The sequence below is a fragment of the Artemia sp. Qi Xiang Cuo genome, chromosome 6, assembly GCF_049724085.1.
Source record: "Artemia sp. Qi Xiang Cuo chromosome 6, ASM4972408v1, whole genome shotgun sequence".
NCBI lineage: Eukaryota > Metazoa > Arthropoda > Branchiopoda > Anostraca > Artemiidae > Artemia > Artemia sp. Qi Xiang Cuo.
In genome coordinates this window covers 6859666-6883860 of record NC_142799.1, presented here as the reverse complement: position 1 = coordinate 6883860, position 24195 = coordinate 6859666, and the positions used below count along the sequence as shown (strand labels likewise).

The 24195-nt window shown below is 34.8% G+C and overlaps 1 protein-coding gene across 1 annotated transcript in view; it reads left to right on the top strand.

Moving 5' to 3' along the window:
* Nucleotides 1–24195, top strand: part of LOC148950817 (kin of IRRE-like protein 3) — an 88466-nt gene that overhangs the window by 16512 nt on the left and 47759 nt on the right. The window contains exons 4-7 of the mRNA XM_089090923.1: nucleotides 510–767; nucleotides 6472–6680; nucleotides 16180–16264; nucleotides 23010–23194. Coding sequence (XP_088947049.1) covers nucleotides 510–767; nucleotides 6472–6680; nucleotides 16180–16264; nucleotides 23010–23194 — 737 coding nt within the window. The remainder of the gene's footprint in view (nucleotides 1–509; nucleotides 768–6471; nucleotides 6681–16179; nucleotides 16265–23009; nucleotides 23195–24195) is intronic.

Genomic DNA, 24195 nt, shown 5'->3' with positions numbered 1-24195 from the left:
ATGAGTAAAAAATGAAATCACTAGTCCAGAAAAGTAATATCCAAAAACAGAAAACAAAAACGAGAAGAAACAAAAAACAGTAAGGGAAGGAAGATTGGTTTATCTTCGAAGAGGCTGACATCGTAGCAATCCCCTTTTGTTTTTAAGGGACTGTTTTCTTTGGAAGGATAGAATGGAATGGAAGCCACTTCAATTTGCTCGTCACGAGATCCCAAATTTCATTTAATCCTTCATTCAAAAGTCCTTCATTATTTATCTCTATTAATAATCTGGAGATTGTTTCTTGAGCCATTTTTAATGGCTTTCCTGAAGCATTGTTTCCGTTACGCAGGTAACTAAGCGAGCCAGATGACAGGGATTTTCCAAATTATGGTTTACAATGGTTGACAATGAAAGAAGTATAATTATTTTTTTTCCTACCATGTAAAACTTAACCAGTTAACTGAATAGTTTAAATACGATTAAATATCAAATATTTATTGTTATAATAGAATTAATTTTTTATGAAGATGTACCAGTAGTTACCTTGACGGGACCACTGACTGGGGATTTAGAAGAAGGAGACATTGCAACTCTGAAATGCGTTGCTGACGCTAATCCTCCTGCAACCATAATTTGGAGAAAAAATGGAAGTCCTGACATATTAGCTATTCAAGAAACCCTCCAGTTAAATCCTCTACTTAGGAAAAATAGTGGGACTTATACCTGTGAAGCAAGGAATGTGCTTGGAACTTCAGGACCTCTCACGACAGAGCTCGATGTTAAATGTAAGTGTTAATGATTAATTTCATTCGTAAGCTGTTTCCCTATATTTAGGGAATTGTTTCCCTCTATTATTAGAGGGGTTAGAAAATTCAATAGGAGCTGTTTTTTTCCCTGCTTAGCTAAGATTGGAGATCTCTGTACCTCCAATTCTAGAATAGTTGTACGGTAAAGATGCATCCTTTAAGCGCTTTCATTTACCATCGTCTGTTTGGATCAATCAGAGAAAATCAAGTTCACCTACTCGTTAAAAGTAATGCTAGGGTCTTTAGTTGTCTTCAAATAAGATCAAATCTTCAAAGAAGGTCAATTGGTAAATAGGTAAAGCTATGAAAATTTGCTGTTCGAAGGAGGTGTAAGCGTTGTCCTAGGATGTAGAGTTGGAAGCAAATATTATTATGACGTTATTATGACGCGGGAATCCTAAGTATGAAGGGCATATACTGATAAGATAAGATTTTATTCATTATCAATACACATACAATAATACACTGTGCTAGTCCCCGCAAAGGCTCATTGACATGTAATTAGGGAGTTTATACGAATCACAAACTCAGAGAACAATAGCCGATAACTTACTGAGATAAAAAAAAGAAAAAAAAAAAAAAAAATCAAACATCAATAAAGCATGACATCTGCATATTATTCTCAAATCAAACACGTGATCTTCATACCCTTCTACAACCCCTCTGCTGATTTTCAAGATTTAACACAGAATATAATAAAACATTAAGAACCCATTAAAAAAGTAATAATCTCCAAAGGCGCTAAAATGCAGAGAAAAAGGAAATTTTAAAAAGTAAAAATAAAAGAATCGAGTGGCCATGACAACAAAGCGTCATCTGTTTCATGGCAGCCGATGACAGCCCCGCCCATTTCATTTTTAGTAAAAAAAGTCAACTTTTCTTGGTAGCAGGAAGAACATTTTCTTTCATTTGATAAATACCACAGTTAGGTTAGTTTTAATAAAAAATCGATAAAATTAGTAAATCTCACTATTTTAGTTTTTCTGTAAAGCTAATGTTACAAATCTACAAATTTTTTGAAATATCATCAAAAAGCATGTAGTTACACTCAAATTTAAGTATTTTGCTAGGAATATTAGTTCAGTCTATCACTTTTTTTTGGGGGGGGGGGTTCAAACCTAGTGCCCCCTTGGATGCGGTCTTGTAAACAAGTAGAATTGGTCATTGGTAAAACTGTTAATATGAACAAATACATTAAAACAATTGTCAGTATAAATTTGATACTCGCAGGCAAGGCCATATCCAGGGGGGTCACTGGATTGAACTTCCTTCCCGCTAAAAACAAGTTTCGTTTGACTCGTAAAAACGTAACAAAATAACATACAAGCAAATTTTTGGTGCGTTTTCAAAGTTTTTTTTTTAACCTCCCTCCCCCCGGAACAAAAATCCTGGATACGCCCTTACTTGCAAGAAATTCAACTAGCTTCGAAATTCGTCAAAATCTTTTATCAGACTATTTTCCTGCGTCACTGAGCAGCTTATTCAGAGTTGATCATGTGTGGATACTATTAATTGTCCCTGTCGAATGTCTAGAGTTCTAAGGATTCATGTTGTCTGTCAGGATTAGCCGAAATTGATTACTTTAAATTCGGGATTAAAGGGGGAATTTGAATTTCAATCCAACAAATTTAAATATGAAAGTAGTCAACTTGGGTAAGATGAATGAAATCTCAGCTCTAATTCCATGTTGATAAACATTCAGAAATAAAAGGCTTCTGAACGGAATATGATAGATTGCGAAAAATTGGGCTTTTTATGTAATCCAACTGAGCCCGAGCAAAAAGCCGGGTTTGCTCAAACAGAATGGGAACATTTCATGAGAAAACTTTGAGGGAAGCGAAAACTTCGCCTGAGACCAAAGGGTGAAGCTTTGAATAAAATAGAGCGGAGGAGGAATGTGTACAGTTTGTTTGGACAGAGACGGTTCTATTTAGTGGAGAGTTATTAGTAGTAGTAGTGTTTGTATTATATAATAAAATACAGTGGTTGTTTTGTCTTATGCTTGTTACCTTGCAATTTAAGCTGTTTCGAGATTTTAATTTTGAAATCTATATTTTGGGAATAACCTACTTTTAGAGATCGTTCACTTCAGGTGGTACACACCAATCACGATGGAAGGGTGGCGTGAAGAGTGGCATGTTTGATGTGTAAAGGCATAAGTATGAGCGAAATATACCACGTGTGATGGACTAAAGTGGTGCTTGAACTAAAGTGGTCCTTCTAATCAGTGCTTAGAATATAACTTAAATTGATATAATATATGATATTAATATAAGTAAGATAATTTCTGATAACTTTTCTCAGGAGCGAGGATAGTAAGACTGGGCAATTTTTTTTTCCAAAATCATGCAAAATAAAAGTTTAGAGGGACATAAAGGGTTCTGGGATGTGTACATAAATTTAATTGGGTAGGGGTGCCTTCACATTATCACATTTAAGAGGGAAGGGGGAGGAGCTAGTACAAATCTAGTGATATGGCAGACATAGCTCCGAAAGCCCCCTCCTGTTTACCGGTCCAGAAGCTCTTTTCTGTTTGCCAGTCTCACTGTTCCTCTAAAATATTCCAATGATTGATTCAAATTCTCGTATCCTACCGTAAATATACGAGTTGGAAAATAATAGACATCTATAAATAGAATGACCAAAATAAAAGTGGAACAGAAATAGAGTAGGAACAATCAAATATGAAGAAAATGAAAGATGGTTAGCTCTATGCTGTTAGAAGAAGGCCGTATCTAGGGGTGGGTTGTTTGAACCTCCCCCCCCCCAAAAAAAAGAATGACTCGTGAAGACATAACAAAAATGCGTGTAATTTTTTTATTTCTTTCTAATTTATTTTGCACCCTCCCCCCCCATCCAAAAATCGTAGGCACCACCTTGTGTTAGTAGCATACACATTTAATGTTTGTTCAATTTTTAAAGTCTAATGAAATGACAAAATGAATTGAGAAATATATATTCCAAATAATATTCCAATGATTGATTCAAATGCTCGTATCCTACCATAAATATACGAGTTGGAAAATAATAAACACCTATAAATAGAAAGACTAAAATAAAAATGGAACAGAAATAGAGTAGAACCACAGTATATAAATAATATTATCTATATACAGTGGTAGGAACAATCAAATATAAAGAAAGTAAAAGATGGAACGATCTAAAGTATAGCGGCTCTGTATGCAAAATGTGTTAGGTACAATTATTCTGCATATTATGAAGTAAGAATTGTTTTCTAACTTCAAACTGTCCAAATAATTTACCCCCCCCCTAATATGCAAATATATAGCCCAAATTATATTTTTCCCATCTATTCTGTCACTTGTCTTTGTCTTGTCTCAGGCTAAGCTGAAAGAAACTAACGAAGAAACTGGTTTGTTATCGATTTTTACACAGCGTAGACTTGAGTGCTTTCCGTATAATACACAAGTACCCTGAGGATTAAAAACGAGAACAAGAAAAAAAATTTAAGGTTTTTTCATTTGAAAACGGAATAAAATATGTTCACTGTGTCAAAACACTAAAAAGATCCTACCTGGGTATAAATGTGATCGTGCTGAACCATCTCTTTTGTATTTCTGAATTGTCTGAATTTATATTTGTGATAAACATTTATTATATTTGATAACAATGCTTAATTGTGTTACTTAATTCATTCTGATAGCCGATTTAATAGGCAGATTTCCTTGCATCTGTCATTTACTAAGACCGAGAAAAAAAAAGAGGAAAACGCGAAAAAAATGAAACCCTTGTTTGTGAACTGTGTTCATATTACTAAAAAAATAGATGGGTATTATTGTGATTCCGTACTGTGATCTTTTGTATTTCTGAATTGTCTAGGATAAACATTTATCATTTAATAAAGTTATCAACTAGTTAAATCAACTGTTGTGTTTACTTAATTTATTCTGACAGTTATATCATAGGTATATTACTTCACATCTGTCATCCGTTCACATTCCTCAAAGCTAATGTTTCTTTCTCTTCATTCAATAGATATAAATATCTTTAGTTCCGCCCTTCAGAGCAAATGTCTGATACATTTCTAGGCTTTTTTGATAATCTATTCACTGAATTCTGTCTTTCAACGTGGATTTTAATGGATAAAAGAATATTGTAAATCTAGTACTCAGTCGGGCAAGAACTGTCTCTCCAAGAAGCGTCAAATTTTTCAGGGATCTCTCAATCTAGAAGACATGCAGTATATAGGAACCTTGAAGCTAAGCATGCCGTAGTATTACGCAACAATGGTGTCAATTCACTTAAATGTAGGGGGGCAAGGATTTTTTCTCAAGTGAAGATACAAAGAAAGTATGTTTCATTATAGAAGAGGGGGCAATTTTGATTTTTGATTTTATATTTTTCGCCTCCCCCCCCCCTCGGTTGTTACCCCTGTTATGCAATAAGATATTTATTTTGATAATCCACCAAACTATTTTTACCGAAACTTGATATCAAGTGCGTTAGTTGTTAAGGCGATAGTTCACATTTGGATTATGGCTGGCCCTTCGTTAAATATAGCTGCAATCGATTACACGGTTTGGTCATGTAAATGGGAGGGGGGGGGGGGGTCTGAATAAGATTTTCTCTGGATTTTCCTGTGGTCATCCTTGTCTGAGTCACAGATTAAATTGAAAACAAAGATAAGCGAGTATTTTTTTTTGTTATTCAATTTAGTTTTAATTCAACCCAATTTATAAAAAACAAAAATGAACATTGACTAAGTTACAAATAGCCACCCCCAAAGTTACAAAAACACTTGTGACGAGATCTCTACATAGCTTAAAGCCAGTCTCCATTTGGCAGATTCTGCCATTCTGCCATCTTGCAGAAAAAGCAACGTCGAAGGTTGCAGTAACGGAAAAATGCAGATACGGAGCCAAAAAAAATATCTCCATTGAAATAAAATTTGCAGATTGGCGGTGCAGATTTGCAGAATATGCCAAATGGAGACTGGCTTTTAAACTTGATATTAAAAGAAATGAATGAACACAAATAAAAAAAGTGAAAAGAAAGCTCACAAAAAACATAAACCATCATTTCGTTCAATGTAGCCCATTGGTTATGGAAGCAATTGGCCTTTGAAGCCTGAGCCTCGACCCAGAGGTTTTATGGGTCTGCCCTGCCATAAAAAACAAAATTATAATATCAAAAATAAAAAAGAAGTATGGGCCGTTACCTAAAAAATGCCTTTTTAACTTACACTTAACTAACTCTAGGTACTCAGTCGCTCGATGCTCTCTGGAAGTTTCCTACACGGCAGGCCCTGAAAATCTGAAAGGGAAGCCTTGATTCCACTTTTATCTGGTACAAAAAATTACCAGTAAGATGGGTTTCATGATTATGGAACAACCAATTTTAGAATAATCCTGAAAAACCACAGGAATTGTTTGATTCTAACACATTGCGCATAGTAATATTTCTTTGAGAGGTTAGAAACAAATCTGTATTAATATGGTTGTATGTACAAATATAACTTAGAAGCTTTTCAAAATATGGCGTGTGCATCACTTAAAATCATTGACCGGTCCATATAGTTAAGTTGTATATTATCGCTATGTCCGCAATTAGCAGCTACTATGTAGACTCATGTTACTAAAAAGAGAGATCTCGCAGCGGGTGTGAAGGCGTTGGTATTGAAAAATTCAGATGATTTCACGCTGATTTAAGCAATTTTTCTTAGATGGCCCATCTGAAGCGTCGGTGGAAGGTGCAACGGGGGGTCAATTAACAGCAACATTTGGAGGGTCTGCTCGTCTTGAGTGCAAAGGTGATGGTAATCCAGCTCCAATGTTTAAATGGCTTCAAAGACCCGAACCTTCTGAAATTGGTGTTGTACTGAAGTCTGACGGGAAGTACTTAATACTGAAGAATGTATCATATGATGATCAAGTAAGTAAAATAAAATAAGCTTGTTCTCAATGAGGCACGTGAGGGAAAATATAAATGGGTTTGCTTTTTTCTCTATAGTTTCGTCCACCTTTATATATTTTGCTTATTTCTGCTTATCTAATATGTTCAACCTGCCCCTTGTGTCATAATTTTGTTGAAATTGGGGGGGGGAGACGGCAAATTTGGAACCAATTTTCCCAAACAAAGTGAAAATGTCAGTGAAAAATGAGCCATAAAGGCAAAGTAGACTAAAGAGAATTCATCTGTTTCTGTGGATGCTTGAATTATGTAGGTCTATAGACAATTTGAGCCTTTTCTTGGTGTCATAACGTCCAAATGAACCTTAAATTAGAAGTGGTGCCTTTGTAAAATTACATTTTTTTATTGGACCTTTAACTTTTGCTTCGGCTTGTCTTTTGTCATTATGAAAAACATATCGCCGAACCTTTGTTTCTTTCAATTGCTCAGATGGTGGGACAAATACTTCTTTTTCTTCCAACGATTTATTTAGTCTAGGTTTTGATTTTCAAAGGTATGAAAGGCATTGACAACCACCTTTGTTTCTTTTAATTGTTCAGGTGGTGGGACAAAAAACTTTTTTTTTGCCTTGTCTTTTGTCATTATGAAAGACGTATCGCCGAACCCTTTGTTTCTTTTAATTGTTTAGGTGGTGGGACAGACATATTTTTGTTTTTCAAAGGTATGGTAGGTATTGATGACCTTATCAATGTCAAAATCCAAAACCCATTCATCATCGCTAACATTTTCACTTTGTTTGCTTCGTTCCACCTCGGCTTATCTTTCGTCATTATGAAATACATATCGCCGATCCTTTGTTTTTTTGTTTTTTTTTTATTTTTAACAAAGGTATGATAGGCATTGATGGCCTTGTCCATATCAAGATCCCAAACCCAATCATCATCGCCATCATTTTCAATTTTGACACGTTTTGATTCTCGCTGTCCAGGTTGATTTTCATTGACTCGCTGCTCTTCATTTTCATTTTTGACTCCCTCACTAGTTCAGTGTCGTATATCTTCTAACCGCGTGTGTCTTTGCCCTTCAACCTACGATAATTTCGACAGCACCTGTGCCTGTAATCATCAGGTTCAAATTCAAGTTTCTTGCCAGAATATAAAATCACTAAATAAAATAAAACTAAAATCACTAAACACTAATAATGAGCCGAACCTGGAATTATTGTTGTAACATGGCCCAAATTTTGGTAGAAGCGGTGATGGCCGCTATTCTAGTTGATCTCAAAAATGTTTGGCCTATAGGAGAGGGGTAGAGTTTTTTGCGAGTTTTCAGTCTATGGGTAATGGGTTCTCAAATTTCGCTGATGTGGAACTCTCCATTGTCTTTACGCATCAGCGAAATTTGGGAACCCATTACCCATAGACTGAAAACTCGCAAAAACCCCATCCCCTCCTATAGACCCCACCTTTTTGAGATCTACTCAAAAAGGTTGACTAGATCTCAGCGGCCATAACGCCTCTACCTAAATTCGGGCCATGTTACAACAATAATTCCAGGTTCGGCTCATTATTAGTGTTGTTCAGGGGTTTGATTTTTATTTTATTTAGTGATTTTATATTCTGGCAAGAGACTTGAATTTGAACCTGATGATGACAGGTACAGGTCCTATCAAAATTATCGTTTGAAGAAAAACCAAGATCTGACATCCATAGCTTTGGTAAGCTTATTACCATTTACCATTATCATGTATAAGAGTCAGGGTGGCCTCAGAGAATATATTATAATATTATATATATATATATATATATATATATATATATATATATATATATATATATATATATATATATATATATTTATGTATATGTATATAGGGTTATTTATGTCTGCATTTCTATGACTTGTTTGATTGCCACCATCAGTCTTGTCAGGTGAGTGGTGGCTGTTTTCCTACTCGGGTATTGCAATGTTTTTTTCTATATTATCCGGTGTCTTTTCAGACATTAAATCATTAGATCCACTCTACAGAGCGTTAATAAATAAAGTTTTGCGTTTTCAATCAAATATACCCAAGGTTCATGTGTCGAAGAGAGGCTTCCAAAATTTGTTAACAAATATTAGTTATTTCCGAATGGGAAACAATTAATCAAGAATTTCTCGAACTTGGATTGGAATTAACACTTCTGCTGACAAAAATATGTGAGAACATGGAAACATTTCTAAGCTATTTGGAGGGTCAAATTACCTGGACAGCTGGCGCTAAATTGATGACATGAAGTCAGTAATTGATCTGTTGTGGTAGAAAGACCTCCCTTGTTGGTCTCTCAGAGTAGCTACTGTTATCCCCTTAGAAAAGCTGTTGCCTTGTTTTTCATATGACCTTCCGTCGAGAATTGTAAAGCAAATACGGAAGAATGGGCTAAATGACTTTCACATGACTAGATTGGCCAACGACTTCAAGGGATGAAAGTGATGAATTAGTACATCATGTGCTGCTAATAATGACGGAACCTAGAGGATTTGGGGGACTAGATCCCTCCCGAAATGGGAAACCCCAAGGAAGAATTTGTAATTCGAAAGGGCACCCCCTTTTTTGCCACCACCTGTACATCTTAGAAAGCCACTTAAGCCACCCAATTTTGACACATTTGGGAAGGTTTCCGCCACGCTTGCCACACTTCCGCCACACTAGGTAAGCATCACCTGGTATACATAATTGCTGAACATTTTTTTTTTCATTGAAACCTTATCCAAGTCAATTAAAATAAAATTTTAGAAAAGTCCGTGCCTATTTGGGAAAAGAATTTTGATGTATCCTTTTTTTCAGTGGGATTGTAATTCCTAAAATTTTTAACTTTGTGCATCGCTATTTATATAAACAGGGGATTATCTTCTCATTCATGGATGAATCTATTGCTAGTACTTTGTTTCCTGCATTAAGTTATTCATTTCTTCTTTCTTTTTTCAGCTCTTGTTTCTCGGCATATTTTTTTTCTCAAATTTTCACTTATATTACCTAGTTTTTAGCAATAATGAGGACTAGAATTGTTAGCTCCACGGAGTTGTTCCAAGCCTTTTGTATTGCGGCACACTATTACGCTACTTGTATTTTGCGCGGCCCACTTTCATAACAATGCTTATCAAATAGTTCGTGGTAAAGGAGCGATGCTGCTCAATAGTAACCGAAACTCCAAGAAACAGAGCCTTGATAACAATAGATACATCAAAAGAATTGAATTTTGATGCTTATTCAAAATATGTAAAACTCACCAAATTTAATTGAACCCATCAAAAGTTACAAGCCTGAGGAAATTTGCCCAATTTTTGCCGGTGATTGTAAAGATTGGGAGAGGGTTCTTTTGAACGGAAATAAAAAGTTCTAGTTCCCTTTTTACGTGACCAAAAACATTGGAGGGCACCCCCCCCCCACGCACGCTCAGTTTTTCCCCAAAGTCACCCCATCAAAATTTTAAGATAGTCATTTTGTTCAGCATAGTAAAAAGATCTAATAACTATGTCTTTGAGTATGACTTAACCCCCAGAGTCTGCGGGGGAAGGGCTGCGAGTTATGAACTTTGTCCATTGTTTAAATACAGTGTTTGTTATTGGTAAGTACACATTTGCTTTCAGAGGGTATTTTTCTGGTGGGGGGTACGTGGGAGGATCTTTCCATGGAGGAATTTTTCAAGGGGGAAGGTAATCTTCCATGGAGGGATTTCCAAGCATTATTAAAAAACGACCAGATATTAAATAAAAAAACAAGTTTTTCAACTGAAAGTAAGGAGCAACATTAAAACTTAAAACTAACAGAAATTATTACGTACATGAAGGGGGTCGACCTTGTCAATGCTTCGGTCTTTACGCTAAAGTTTTTCTTATTTCAAAGCTATTTATTCTAATTAAACGGCCTTTGTGATTCAGGAGTCATTCTTAAACTATTAGGACAAAATTCGAGCTTTAGCGAGGTATCGACGAGGGGCCGACCCCCCTCATATACGTAATAATTTCTCTCCGTTTTAAGTTTCAATGTTGCTCCTTACTTTCAGTTGAAAAAACTTGTTTTTATTGAATTTATTAAATAAAATGTATTGAAGTGACTAAACGAACGTGATATTATGATTCAAAAACGAAAGTGATAAGGGTCGAGACAGTTCTGTGATTTGATTGGCCATGCCGCTACTGTTTTCTAGTTTTTTTTTTTTTTGTCTAGTCCAAATTATCTTCTTTTTTTAATTGACCCTTAAACGACGACCACGACGTTCGTCGTGGTCATCGTGAACACGACATGCATCGTGAGCATCATGAGCACAAGATTTGTTTGTGAGCTTTACTTCGAATATCTTTTGTTGGTAACGGAATAGTTATTTTTGGAAATTCTCATGTAAGGAAATAATGATTGTCTATTGCTTAGAGCCCTATCATGATTTAGAATATATATTTCCTCCAACCCCCTAGCAGCCTAAGTATTAGTAACAGCTGGAGCATACCTAATAAATAATTCTAGTCCATTAACCCCCTATTGATTGCCTTATTTCTATGGTTAGTCTAAATGTAGAAAATATATATTTGGTTTTACGGCATTGTAGAAACTTCAATAGACTTTTAGCACCTAAGTTATAGAAATAATAGAATCCCTACTATTGTTCAAATGTTGCGGCTCAGAAATTTAACTGCAAGTGCTTTGTATGAGACAGTGAACTTCATTAATTTTTGTTTATGGCTGACCATAGAAATTTATTTGGTAAAATGATTAATTTTACATAAGCAATACGAAAAAAAAATATAAAGAAATGAAAATACATCGTCCTCTGAGTTCTTGGAAATATTTACTTGAAAAAAACAAAACAAAAACAAACTAACCTTTCCATCCGACTTGCGTGATCCCAAGATAATAAAGTATTTCCCACAACCCAAAAGTTTAGTAGTTTAACCATCCCTCTGCTTTCTTTCTCTTCCTCCTGATCTCTCCTTCTCTCAGAAAACGTATAAGACCCTAAACTGAGTCACTTGTGCTATGGACCTCTTCTAATGATGTAGGGGCTGCCAAACGGGATTGATTTGCGAAAGCGAAAAGCCAAACTTGGAGGCAAAAAACGGTTTGCAGCCAAAAGGTTGGGCGTCTGTGATAAGTAAGATAGAAGTAAAATATTTTTTTCTTTTTTATTAACTATTTTATATCATTTTTGGCAAACAAGGGGCTGAAGTAGCACAATTTGGTGGGTCACATGCTAAACACCCAACAGGAGCATGCGGGCTAACTGGCAAAGTTTTGACCATCCCTCGTGGGTGGACTTAAGACAGCGTTTAATGTTCACAATGTTTTCAAAGCTGACTGATGAGTAAAATATCAATAAATGATAAAGAAGGAACTGGCTACCCTTACTTCATCCTCATGCTCGTTGGAAGACGTTAAAAATGTTTTCATTTCCCTCAACGATGTATGGTCGATGGCAAATGCAGTGATAGTCTCCAGTGGAATGCCCACCTTATCGAGGAATCTCTTACTTGCTCGCTGTTACTACACCTGAGCTGGGATTTTCCTCTCGGAAAATCTCCGAGAGGATATTCGCCTCTCGGCGAATTGGCTTATGTTGAACACTATCCAAGCCAGGTAAATTAAAAAGGAGCGAAGTCAGATTTTGAAAAATGTGTTTTTTGCTTTTTCACTGGGAAATGTAAAAATTATCCCCCCTCTCCCAAGCGCTGAATAATGCCCTTTTTGTATCTTCATTAAAAAAAAAGTTTCAAAAAAGATCCTTACTCATCTTGTGTTTTCGTATAGAAGCACCCTGATCGGAGCCAGGGAGTCGTAGAAGATGCTGATACACGCAAGAAGTTCAGTTGATTTCTCAGAGAGGAAAGGAGACTGGAAAGTTAAGGTTTGTAATCAAACTGACTAAGTCAAAATTCTAGGAATCTTCGAATCAACGAAACCTTTTACTCTGGAAGATGACGACTCGGCTGGGGAATGCTCCGACTTGCTGGCTAAATCCCTCCATATAACAGAATAGAATCTATAGAGGTTCCAGAGGTCCTCATTTTGCCTCTTATTTTATGCCTGTTTTTTTTCAAGAACAGCAATGTCCTTTCAAGAACAACTCAATAATCAATGTTCAGCTGGACGGAAAACAAATCCTTGAGGCTCGTTGACCCCATCCAAAGAAGCAAAGTTATCGGGGAAAATAATATATGAGATGATCATCAAATTTGACTTGGCTCCTCGTAACCAAATAATTTGATAGACTATCCCTGTGAGCTGGCAGGATTACCATGATTTCGGTTTTCTACCGGTGATTGATAGACTAATTTTGGGGTTTCACCAAATAGAGCATTTACCTGCGTTCTGAAAGAAGCTCCATTTCAATTCATAAGCCAGATTTAGGACATCTGATATAAAAGGGACTTGATTTAGTCGAATGTTTGGCTAGCTTCAGTTACAGTTTAAAGTTGAAAAGGTTTGCTTCCCCATCTGAAAAATTGAAAGGTTTGCATCATATATATATATATATATATATATATATATATATATATATATATATATATATATATATATATATATATATATATATATATATATATATATATATAACTTTTAGTTAGTGCTTGATATATTCTACAAATCATATTTATATTTTCTCACGACAAATTAAAACCTTCGTCTTTGATGATCAGCCCTTTTGATATCACAGCTGTAATGCAGCTGCCCCATTAGACTTTACACAGGGTTGCCACCGTCAGCAGGATTTTACTAGATCTAGTAAAAAATCTAGTAAATTTAGAGGATCGATTAAATTTCTCGAAATCTAGTAAAAAGTCATGATTTGTAGTAGACAAAACTTTTGTTATTTTCAACGAATTCAGGGAAAAAATTAGGGTTCTTTCATTACAAAATCTGATTTCGATTACGTTAGATATTATGGCTACTATTTCTCTCGTTTCTGCGATTTCGCGTCAACCCTAGCGCTTAAAAACCTCTACTTTTCTCTCGGCCTCTTCTTAATACTCCCTTTGAAAGGCAAACTATTTAAAATCAGGACTGGTATGCCGTCTTAATTTTTTTTTCAGAAAATTTTCCCAGACTCTGATAACAGTTGCTACGTTTGTTTGTCTAGCCTTGTTCCTTTTTAAAGACGCTGCTGGAAACGAACTTTTTCCATACTTGCCCAAGTTCTTTCCGACTCTCTGCAGCTTGCCCGATTCAAGTGGTGGAGCAGAGAGACAGTTCTTGACTTTGTCGGTCACCAAAACCAAAAATCGGAATAGGCTAAATGCCTCGAATGTTTTGTCCCTGATGAAAACGAAGCAACTTGTTCTCATGTCGTCAAGTGGAGTACATGACGGAGTGATTCCCAGCGATTTTACTCGGGCTACCAAGAAATGGAAACAAGTAGACCCCTTCAATCAGAATTCGATACTTTTGGATACTTTAAATTCGGAGGCCGAGAACGATTAAAGCCTTTTAAGTGCGATTTTTTTTTTAACTGTGACTACATATTTTTCTTCTTACTTTTCAATTTGTATGATTTGCCTGACCTGGAGACTATTGACACAATGATATTTTTTAAAACTAATTATTGTGTGTTATATAAGTTTTTTTGGCAGCCCTTGTCCAATTTGAGGTGCACTTTTAATTTACATAATGTTACAACTAAACTGGTAGCCGATTACGTTATTTCCGTTTTGAAGAGGCAAAATCCGTTTTGAAAATCCTAAATTAATTGTTTTAAAATCTGCCAGAAATCTTTTTAAGCAGCTCATCTATTATTTAAAGACTAGCCCAATTAGTGTTTTAAAACTGACAAATTTCCTCTTAAAAATACAAAATTGAAGGGTTTAGATTTCAAACCTAAAAACAGAAACTGGGGGCAAATTTCAAAAGCCGTCACTTTTAAACACACCTCAGATTCTAAGCACTCCATCGCCCGAATCGCTTCGTGAATATGAGTTGTAGCTGTTTTTCTTCGTTGTTTGTTTTTTAATTTTTCAATATATCTGAAGTCTATGACCTGAAGACCATTGGTAAATTTAAAGCCGGGCTTCATCAGCTGGATTTCCAGAATCCAAGATTCCAGACTATTGTTTGACGTCTTGGATACTCCGCTCTGGAATATGAAGCCTATCCAGTAGTATATCCAAATAATCCAAAATAAGGATTTTTGAACTTATAGGTTTCTGGAATTTTCAATCATACTATGCAAACGAAAGAAACGAGGAAAAGAGAAAAAAAGAAGAAAAAATGAAAAAAAGATTGTGAAAATCCTATTAATTATCCTCCTATAAGAAAAAGGATACTTGATGAGCAAAAAAATAAAAATTTTGGAGCATTTAGCAAACAGATGCGATTTAGTAATTTTTTCCTCAGATTTAGTAAATTCTTCCAGGCCAGGGTGGCAACACTGTTTTTACTCTACTACACAACCTATACAAGCAGGAACATGTTTCTTCTGCTTAGTGCTAAGTTTATTTTCATCCACATGTAGGCCTAAAAATAATCGGTTATGCTAATGCTCTAGTAAAAATGTATTGTTGGCACTCTTTCTTGGATTTCAAGTTTATTTTTTTCAATGTTTCGTTAGGATGATTTCACGAATTTCAATTTTAATCAGCTAAATGAGCCAGATATCAGGTAACGATGTCGCTTGAGAAATGTACCACCTTTTGCCTGAATTTTAGCTTTAAGGGCTAGGAGTAGCTGTGGTTCGAAGCCAATTAGAATTACCGTTAGAAAAGTCGTCAGTCCCAAAACTAAAGATAAGAAGTCAAATTTCTTACTGCACATGACAAGATATGGTCTATTACACAATTCAGGTAAATTTACTACATATTGTAGAAATTAGAGAGTTCTGCAGCAACAAATGTATAGGAAAACGGAGAAAAAAAACATCTTTGTGGCTTAGGTCATTTAGATAATCCTTACTTTTGTTTTATTTTATTTTTGTGTATTTTTTCAATTTTTCCTTCAGTAACTATTTTCTTAGCCTAGTTCTGACATTTTAGTTTTTACGTTTTTAGATTCTCTCTAGAGCTGTAAAATGACGGTATTTGTGAAATCATTCTATTTAATTGATATGCAGATACTAAACATAAAATTCCAAGCTATTTTGTCACTTTTTTTTGCATGCAGTCAATTTACTAGATATTCTGCAAAAATACTTCGGTAGAGAAACGCCTTTAAGCTTCTCTGATCATATTCCTTTTTTTGCCGTATAAATAAAACTTAGCTCTCTCCTCATCCTGACTATGCGTTTGTATATTCATTCGGTCATTCTGTTAAATGTCATGGATGAATTCTGGGATATTTAACTGTCTCCCTTTTCATTTGGTTAAAAGCATCTCTCATCACAATCTGATTTATATCTGCTAAGAGGGGGAAAACCACTTTTGTCACAGTACAAATTTGTCTTCGCCACTATTCTGAGGCTTTTATCTTGGCCTATACTGTTTACTAAGAAAACAATATGCAGCAATAATCGGGTCTTTGGTTCTTGTCAGGAAACTCAATTCCTTGTTTTTGCTTTAGGGCGAATATATTTGCTCCACTTCAAATTTCATTAATGGAAGAGAGAAAGCGGCTCAAAGTTCTCCTGTAACCTTGAAAGTAATTGGTAAGTGACTTCCCTCCCTTTCTGCTTTTTACTTTCTTTATTAACTATTGATTTTCAATGCTATGTAGATATTTCATAATTCGAAACTTCGTGTTTATATCAGAAACTTACGGAAGGAAGTAGTGCTCCCCCCCTCTCCTATAACGAAAATTCAGCTTAAGCACCTAACATTCCGAATGGCAAAAATAAACTGGATAAATATAAAATATATAATATAAAATATATATATATGGATATATAATATAATATAAAATATATATGGATAAATAAAAAATATAAATATAAAATATAAAAATAAGATGGTGTGTGTCGTTCCCTTCTTAGCGTATCGTTTAATCAGCTTGAAGATTGATCAAATATGGTAGCCTCCAATCTTGGCTGACCCGAGATTGTTGAATGTAATGAGTGATGAATATTTTCTAGCGTTAAAAATTTTTGACGATTTCTCAGGTTGGCAATGTAACACAGAAGTAGGTTTTTGTGTTTTCTTTGTTTATGCAATGTCAATTATTTAGATGTGAATTTTCATTTTTGTTCTGTATTGTCATGGCCCTAGGGCTCTTAGCGCAATAAAACTGACTTGATCACTACACTCTTTTTTTAAATAATAATAAGTCTCAAGCTGGTAACACCAAACGCGACAATGATTTTTTTCATGCTAGTTGGAAGTTTATACGTCTACATTGAGACCTTGCAGGTTTTTGAAGAGAAACCTGCGATAAGAGGATTGAACTCTTACAGGTTTGATATTAAAGTTCAGGGTCTTTCTTTTATTAGTGTATAGTTAAATACTCTAAGTGCAAGAATATCAAAACAAAAGCACTTTTTGGACTTTTGGATCCATCTTAGGTCTATTTATACCAGAAAACCCTGATTTTCTAATTTATGAACAAAAATTAAGCCCCGGACTTTTCTAACTTATGAAATATATTTTGGTTGCTTATAAAATAATGTGTAATATTCATAATTATCTTTATAATAATAGTAATTATTATTATTATTATAGCTTATAATGAGAATAGCATGTTGTATATTATATTACAATTATATAATATTATTTCATATATTACAATATATATAAAATAATAATTTTATATTATAATAATAATATATATAGCTTATAAAATAATATATATATTAGAATATATTTGGTTCTTTAAGTTAACCAGTGGAAGCACTCAGAGTTCTTATTCACTATCCGTTGTGCTTCAAAGCAATTTCTTTCATTTCCTCTTTCATTGGAGTCTAGATATTTCTTTTCAGTGAGTTTTACGGTGTCATTAACGATTTTGTCTCCAAAGAAACCTCTCAAAAATATTTGGAATATGAGATTCAGTTCTGGTTACTGGTGACACGATGTCAATAACATCTCTTTTGCATTTGACGACTCTGCGTAACTGTGAAGCGTCAGTGTTGCTTGTTAAGGGGGAGGGGAGTCATTGACTTCTCTGGACTTTTTGTCCATGCTCCCCAGATTTCTAAAATTACCTCTTATGGTATTTTAGAAAATACATTTTATGGTATTTAAAAAAATACCTTTTCTGGTATTTTAAAAAATACCCTTTTTTTGATATTTTCATTGAAAAAGATCGTAAAAAAATCTATATTCTAAAAAATACACCCCCCCCTTCTAACATTTTCGTGAATTAGCACCACTATGCAGCATAGGGTATAAACCCCATCTTAAAGTGCGAAGGACAGTAAAAATTAAATCTGATAGTTCGAATGGGCGAAGTAGGGTTTCATACCAAACCATATATACATATATATATATATATATATATATATATATATATATATATATATATATATATATATATATATATATATATATATATATATATATATATATATATATATATATATATATATATATATATAAATCGCAGAACATCCTGGTTTGCAGGCAAGGGTATATCCAGGATTTTGTTTTTTTCGGGGGGTATTCTTTTTCAGGGGGATGGGTTACAATTCTATATTTTTAACGTGTCAAGAACTTGTTTATATGCAATTTTGTTACGTTCTTGTAAGTCAGACAAAATTTCGGGGGTGGGGTTCAAACCCAGTAAGCCCCTGGATACAGCCTTGTTTTCAAGTATGAATAGAATTAAGATGGGCCCAGGGTAAGGCCGTATCCAGGGGGGGCGGGTACCCGGTTTGAACCCCCCCCCCCCCGAAATTTTTTACCGTGTCGAAAATAATTCGAAAATTAGTAAAACCTAGGTAAAAATAAGTAAAATTAGTCGAAAAGTGAGTCAAAAATTAGTACCCCCCCCCCCCCGAAAAAAAAATCCTGGATCCGCCCTTGGCCCAGGGAATAAAAAACGTTTTAATTTGACGTCCTTGATACTTCTAGTGGTAGTAAAAAGAAAGCTCTACAAAAATATTATAGACGAAAAAATAAAGTTCTAATAATAAGTACTTTTATTAGACTGTGAAAAACAGATACAAAAAGTTCTGGACATTTCGACCGAATACATGAGTGGTGGTCATCAGAAGATAAACTGTTTATCTGCTGATGACGATCACTGATATATGTGGTCGAAATATCCGGAACTTTTTGTATCTGTTTTTCACAGTCTAATAAAACACTTATTACTATTTCAACTTTTATTTGTTCGTCACAGAAAGGCAGTGTGGTCTTCGAAAAAAAAAAACATTATAGGAAAATACAAAAATTTATGTCGCATGATTGGCTTTTGTAGACGTAATCCAAGGAATTGGTCGAGTCTTTATGGCTTAACAGCCCCTTTTTCACGACAATCTGTGATGCTTATGAACCGATAATTTGTAATGCTTATTTTTGATGGTTTTATGAATGAGCTCTCCTATCGTTATATTCTATACGATTAGCCCACGAGAGCAAAGGGTGTCGGCTTTTGATAAGATCTTTCATTATTGCTGAGTCCTAATTACCAAATTACTTAAGCTAAAACATCTGCGTTTTCTTATTTATACAAAATACCGTTGAAGCTGATCAGTCGATATAATGTTTAGTATTGCTACTTTTATTATCTACTACTACTATTGCTACTAATCCTACTACTACTAACAACTCACTGCCGCACAAAGCTGCCTGAGGCCAACACTGCTGCACAAAAAAGGGGAAGAGAGGATCAATGCTATAAATGTAATATTTGCTACACTAGTGGGTAAAGGGAAAAGAAATCCCTTTAAATTTTGTCTCAAGATCTCTTCCCCCAGAAAAATCCCGAGAAAAATAAACGATGTGGTAATACGCAACAGAATTAACACCCTGTTATAAAAAGATAGTATATTTTACGATCTAAGTATCAAAAGTGACCTAATAAGCTGTCTCTAATGCCCCCCTTCCCCTATAAGGAACGTAAAGCAGAATATAGTTTTTGAGCTGTTTGCACCTATCTCTAGATTTGCCAACGTTATTTGAAAGCGAAGGATTCAATTAAAATTTATAAATTCCAATTTGATAATGAGATCATATGGCTATGGAATGCATTCAAAATATGGTTAGTCCTTTCAAGGTGTTAATGTTGCTCTGTTGTGCATCGATTTGCCATAAATTCGTCATTTCTTCCTTTTCAAGTGACATCTGTGTGCAACCCCAACACGCATGCCCGCTGTGAAAGGATAAGATTAATCCGAAATGCAAATATAGTAAATAAAATTTACACCTTAAGTAGAGCCAAGCCATGATTAATTGTTAAGGGTTTCGTTTTGTTCTTTTTTTAATTTCTTTTGAAATGGGTTTACTATTTTTTTCTTATGGATATCCATTAAACGAAAAATTGATTTCATATCTAGCGAGCCGTTTGCAAGTTAAACTGCTTTTTTTGCTAAAAAAAAAACTCCAATTTTTATTTTTAGTTACAAAGAGTTCCCTAAATTTAAGAATTACTACCCCAAGATGACAATAGGTTGTGTATTAAAATTTTTCGGAAACCAATTTGACTAGCACGGCAAACACATAAGTGAAGGCGGAAAAAATGGATGGAGAAATCTGAAAAAGGTAAAAAGGAAAGGTGTGTGAAGGCACAGAATGACTGGCAGTGGCTGATCCAGGGGGGCGCCCCTCCTAGCGTAGTCTAAAGTAGTGTAATTTACTTAATTAACTCAATGTAATCTGGGAAAGGTAAAAAGGAAGGGTGTGTGAAGGCACAGAATGGCTGGCAGTGGTGGATCCAGGGGGAGGGGTGCTCCCCCCTAGCGTAGTCTAAAGTGGTGTAATTTACTTAATTAAATGAGGTTTGCGTTAATTAAACTCGCTCCTAACGCAAGTTTATTGGGTCAACCTATTTCCCCCCTAAATTATAGGATCAATCTGTTTTTCCCCCCTCCCTAAAAAAATCCTGGGTCCGCCCCGGATGTCTGGCCCCCAGCCCCCTGTTGCACTTCCTAGCTGAAAAGCTATGAAACGGAGATCAGTGCCGCGGGTAGGGACTGTTAAGTCCATTGTCTTATTTTTTGCCTTTGTACCTTTTTAAGGCAGAAGAAGGCCAGGGAACTTTCAAAACTTTAACAGAAGAAGCCTTTCAAAACTTTAACTTTGGAAATGGTAAGTAAAGTAGATGAATTATGAAATATTTAATGTGAAATGTATCATATGAAATCTGAAATAGTAAGTGAGTCTTGGTTGGGTGTATGACCAGAAAATCACCAAATTTATCGGAATACTTAATAACAGTTTATTTATCTGTTCATTTGTATTCCCATATTTCCTGTCTAAACGGCAATACCTGTCTAACGGCAATATATATATGTCTAAACGGCAATATATATATATATATATATATATATATATATATATATATATATATATATATATATATATATATTATATATATATATATATATATATATATATATATATATACGAGAAAATAACATAAAATACGCTAAGAGAAAATAACATAAAATATGCTAATTGAAAGGAATAATTAAAACATTTAAACTTATGGCGACAAAATGTTATGTAACCAGCATATGTCTTGTTTGGTTAGGAACAGAAAGTTAAGTCTTATTGAATTTCTGCAATTGTCCCAACATTGACAAATATTCATAATAACGCCAAATTTGAAAATGTCATTCAAATTATTTTAAATTATGCAGCGAAACGGGACCGTATCTGGGTTATTCCATTACTATTTCCAGTCAAACATTTTAAATCCAAGTTTTGTACCATCTCATTTCTACTTAATATAGGAACTTTTTAGAGTTCCCTCTCATCGAATTTACCTTCCATGATCCATAAATATGGGAAAATGTCTTGGTACTATTTTCCAAATAAAGTTACTTTAAGTGATAATTTTCCAATGGCTAATGACATATTATGAAGATTGAAGTTCTTATACATGACTAAATAAAAAAAACAACAATCTTTTTCAACCAAAATTAAGGACCAACATTAAAACTGAAAATGGACAGAAGTTATTCCAAACGTGAGGTGGGATGCCTCTTCCTCGAGCCTCACTCTTTAAGCTAAATCTTGAAGTTCTTTAAAAATACAAATTCAACGGCCCTTGTATTTGAGCAGTCTTTCTTAAAGAATTATGACAAAAAGATAAGCATTAGTGTTAAAATCGGGGGTAGAAGAATAATTTCTGTTTGTTATATGTTTTAATGTTGCACCTTATTTTTAGTTGAAGAAACTTATTTTCTTTAGTTAATTTATGACCTTTTTCAGGTCATGCCAGGAATTCCTTTCCCCCCATGTAAAATTTCTCCTAGAACACTCCCCCCAGAAAATTCCCTCCACTCGGAAAATTCTCATCGTGGAGGATTTTCCATCGTAGAACCCCCCCCCCCTCCCAAAAAAAACCGCATATTTACCAATTACATACTAATCTTACATCCCTGTCCCCATGGACTATTGGGGATTGTTTCATCCCCAAAGGCATAGTTATTGAACCTTTCAACATGCTGAATCAGATGGCTATATCAAAATTTTGATCAGATCTTGTAGGACCATTGGTTCGATACGAACACCCCTGGAAAAAAAATGCATCCGTGATCTTTTGTTTGGCAAAAAGTACGAAACTCGACGTTTTTGCAGATAGGAGTTTGAAAGCTCTTCAATAGAGTTCTGTGATTTGCTGAATCTGACAGTGTGATTTTCATTAAAATCGTTTAACTCTTTGGGGTTGTTTCCTCCCTTTTCAAAAATAAGGGCAATTTTCTCAGTCTCAAGTGCATCCTTGCAGCAGGGACGTTTCAAGGGGAGCCCTGGGGTTCAGTTCCCCAAGGCACTGTGTTTTTTTTTCCAAATTCCTAGGCAATTCGTTCAAATTAAGTTTTTTTTAATTTTTGTAGCCCCCTGAAAAAAACTGCTTGTGTGGCTTCCTTAGAATTTGATTTAATTCCCAATTATTCCTGAATTTGGACAATCTTTGGAATTTGAAGGTCATCTAGAAGAACCTTTACATATAAGGGCGGGGATGCACCTTCAAGACGGCGAGGCATGAAAGTTTCATCTCTTCTAAGGCCAACTTATAGGGAAATAAGCACAATCCAATCGTCATAAACACTTTGAAGTGCCATGAATAGATAAAGGGTAATTCCTAGTCACTCAAGTCACTACTATACCACTTTAAGAAATTATTCTCACTAAGACTATGAAATTTAGATTCCTCTGTTTATACATATATATATATATATATATATATATATATATATATATATATATATATATATATATATATATATATATATATATATATATATATATATATATATATAATATTGATTCATATATTAGAGTTTATTCTAGGCCCTCCACAGATGACTGTACCAGTAAGTGCAAAGGTGCTAACCATAACAAGGGGGGACGAAGCTGAAGTGTCTGTGATATTTTGTTCAGACCCAAAGCCTACTCGTGCTGTTTGGCAGTGTGGTCATCTTAGCGTCTCCGTTGGAACTTCGAACCAAAGGTTTATTGCAGAATCCTTCAAGACGGTAAGTTTAGCAACTTCTGCAAACATTATTTTGAATCAAGTAAATTTTCTGGAAGCATTCGTGTTGGAATTTGATAGCATTTGGATGCAAATGTTTAAAAGTTTTTCTTCCTATCTCTTATGTTTTTAGCATTTATCAATGTATTTCTCTAACCTATTTTTATTTCTTTTTCTTGCCATTTTCTGCTGTGTTTGTATAAAAAATTGGGTACTGGTGCATTATATGGGTACTTCTAAAAAGTCACGCTTGGTTAATGCTAATGAAATAAAATACAATAGGATGAATATATAATAGTTTATAAACAAATTTGGGCTATATATTTGCACATTAGGGGGGGGGTAAAGCATAGCATATACTAAATACGTAACCTAACCTACCTAACCTAGGCACATTTAACCCCCCCCCTAACCCCAAAAAAAAAACAGTTTAAATATCGTAAACGCAATGAATACCACGCTTTGCATTGCATTCTTATATAGTGGTTTATTGCATTTAAACCGTCTGGTGGGTTTTTTATGACTGGTTTCCTTCTAAATATATATAAAATTGACCATATAACGCACCAGTACCAAATATTCTTTGACTCATCCAATTAAAAAAAAAAAAAAAAAAAAATGGAGCCTTTTTTGGTGTACCAAAAAGACAAGAGCGGCAGCAGAAAATTTTTCCAGGTTTTCAGTAGGAATAGTTCTCATTTTCTCTCCTGGCATATTTAAGATGACGTTTTATTTCCCTCGGGATGCCGTTGTCTCCGTTGTCCACAAAATGTTTCTTTTTCTGGGTTTGCGACATATTTCATAAAGAACATGAAGATTCAGCCCCGGGCGATATTAATTATTGCCAAAATTGCAACGAATCCAGCAGCATAGCAATTTTGAGACGATGTGCTGAAAAGACGTTTGAATTCCGAAAGTTGATTTGTATCTACCGACCTATTTGATCTGAACATTTTAAGTCATTTTACCCAACGTATAATTTCCATAGATAATACCTTCGATAGA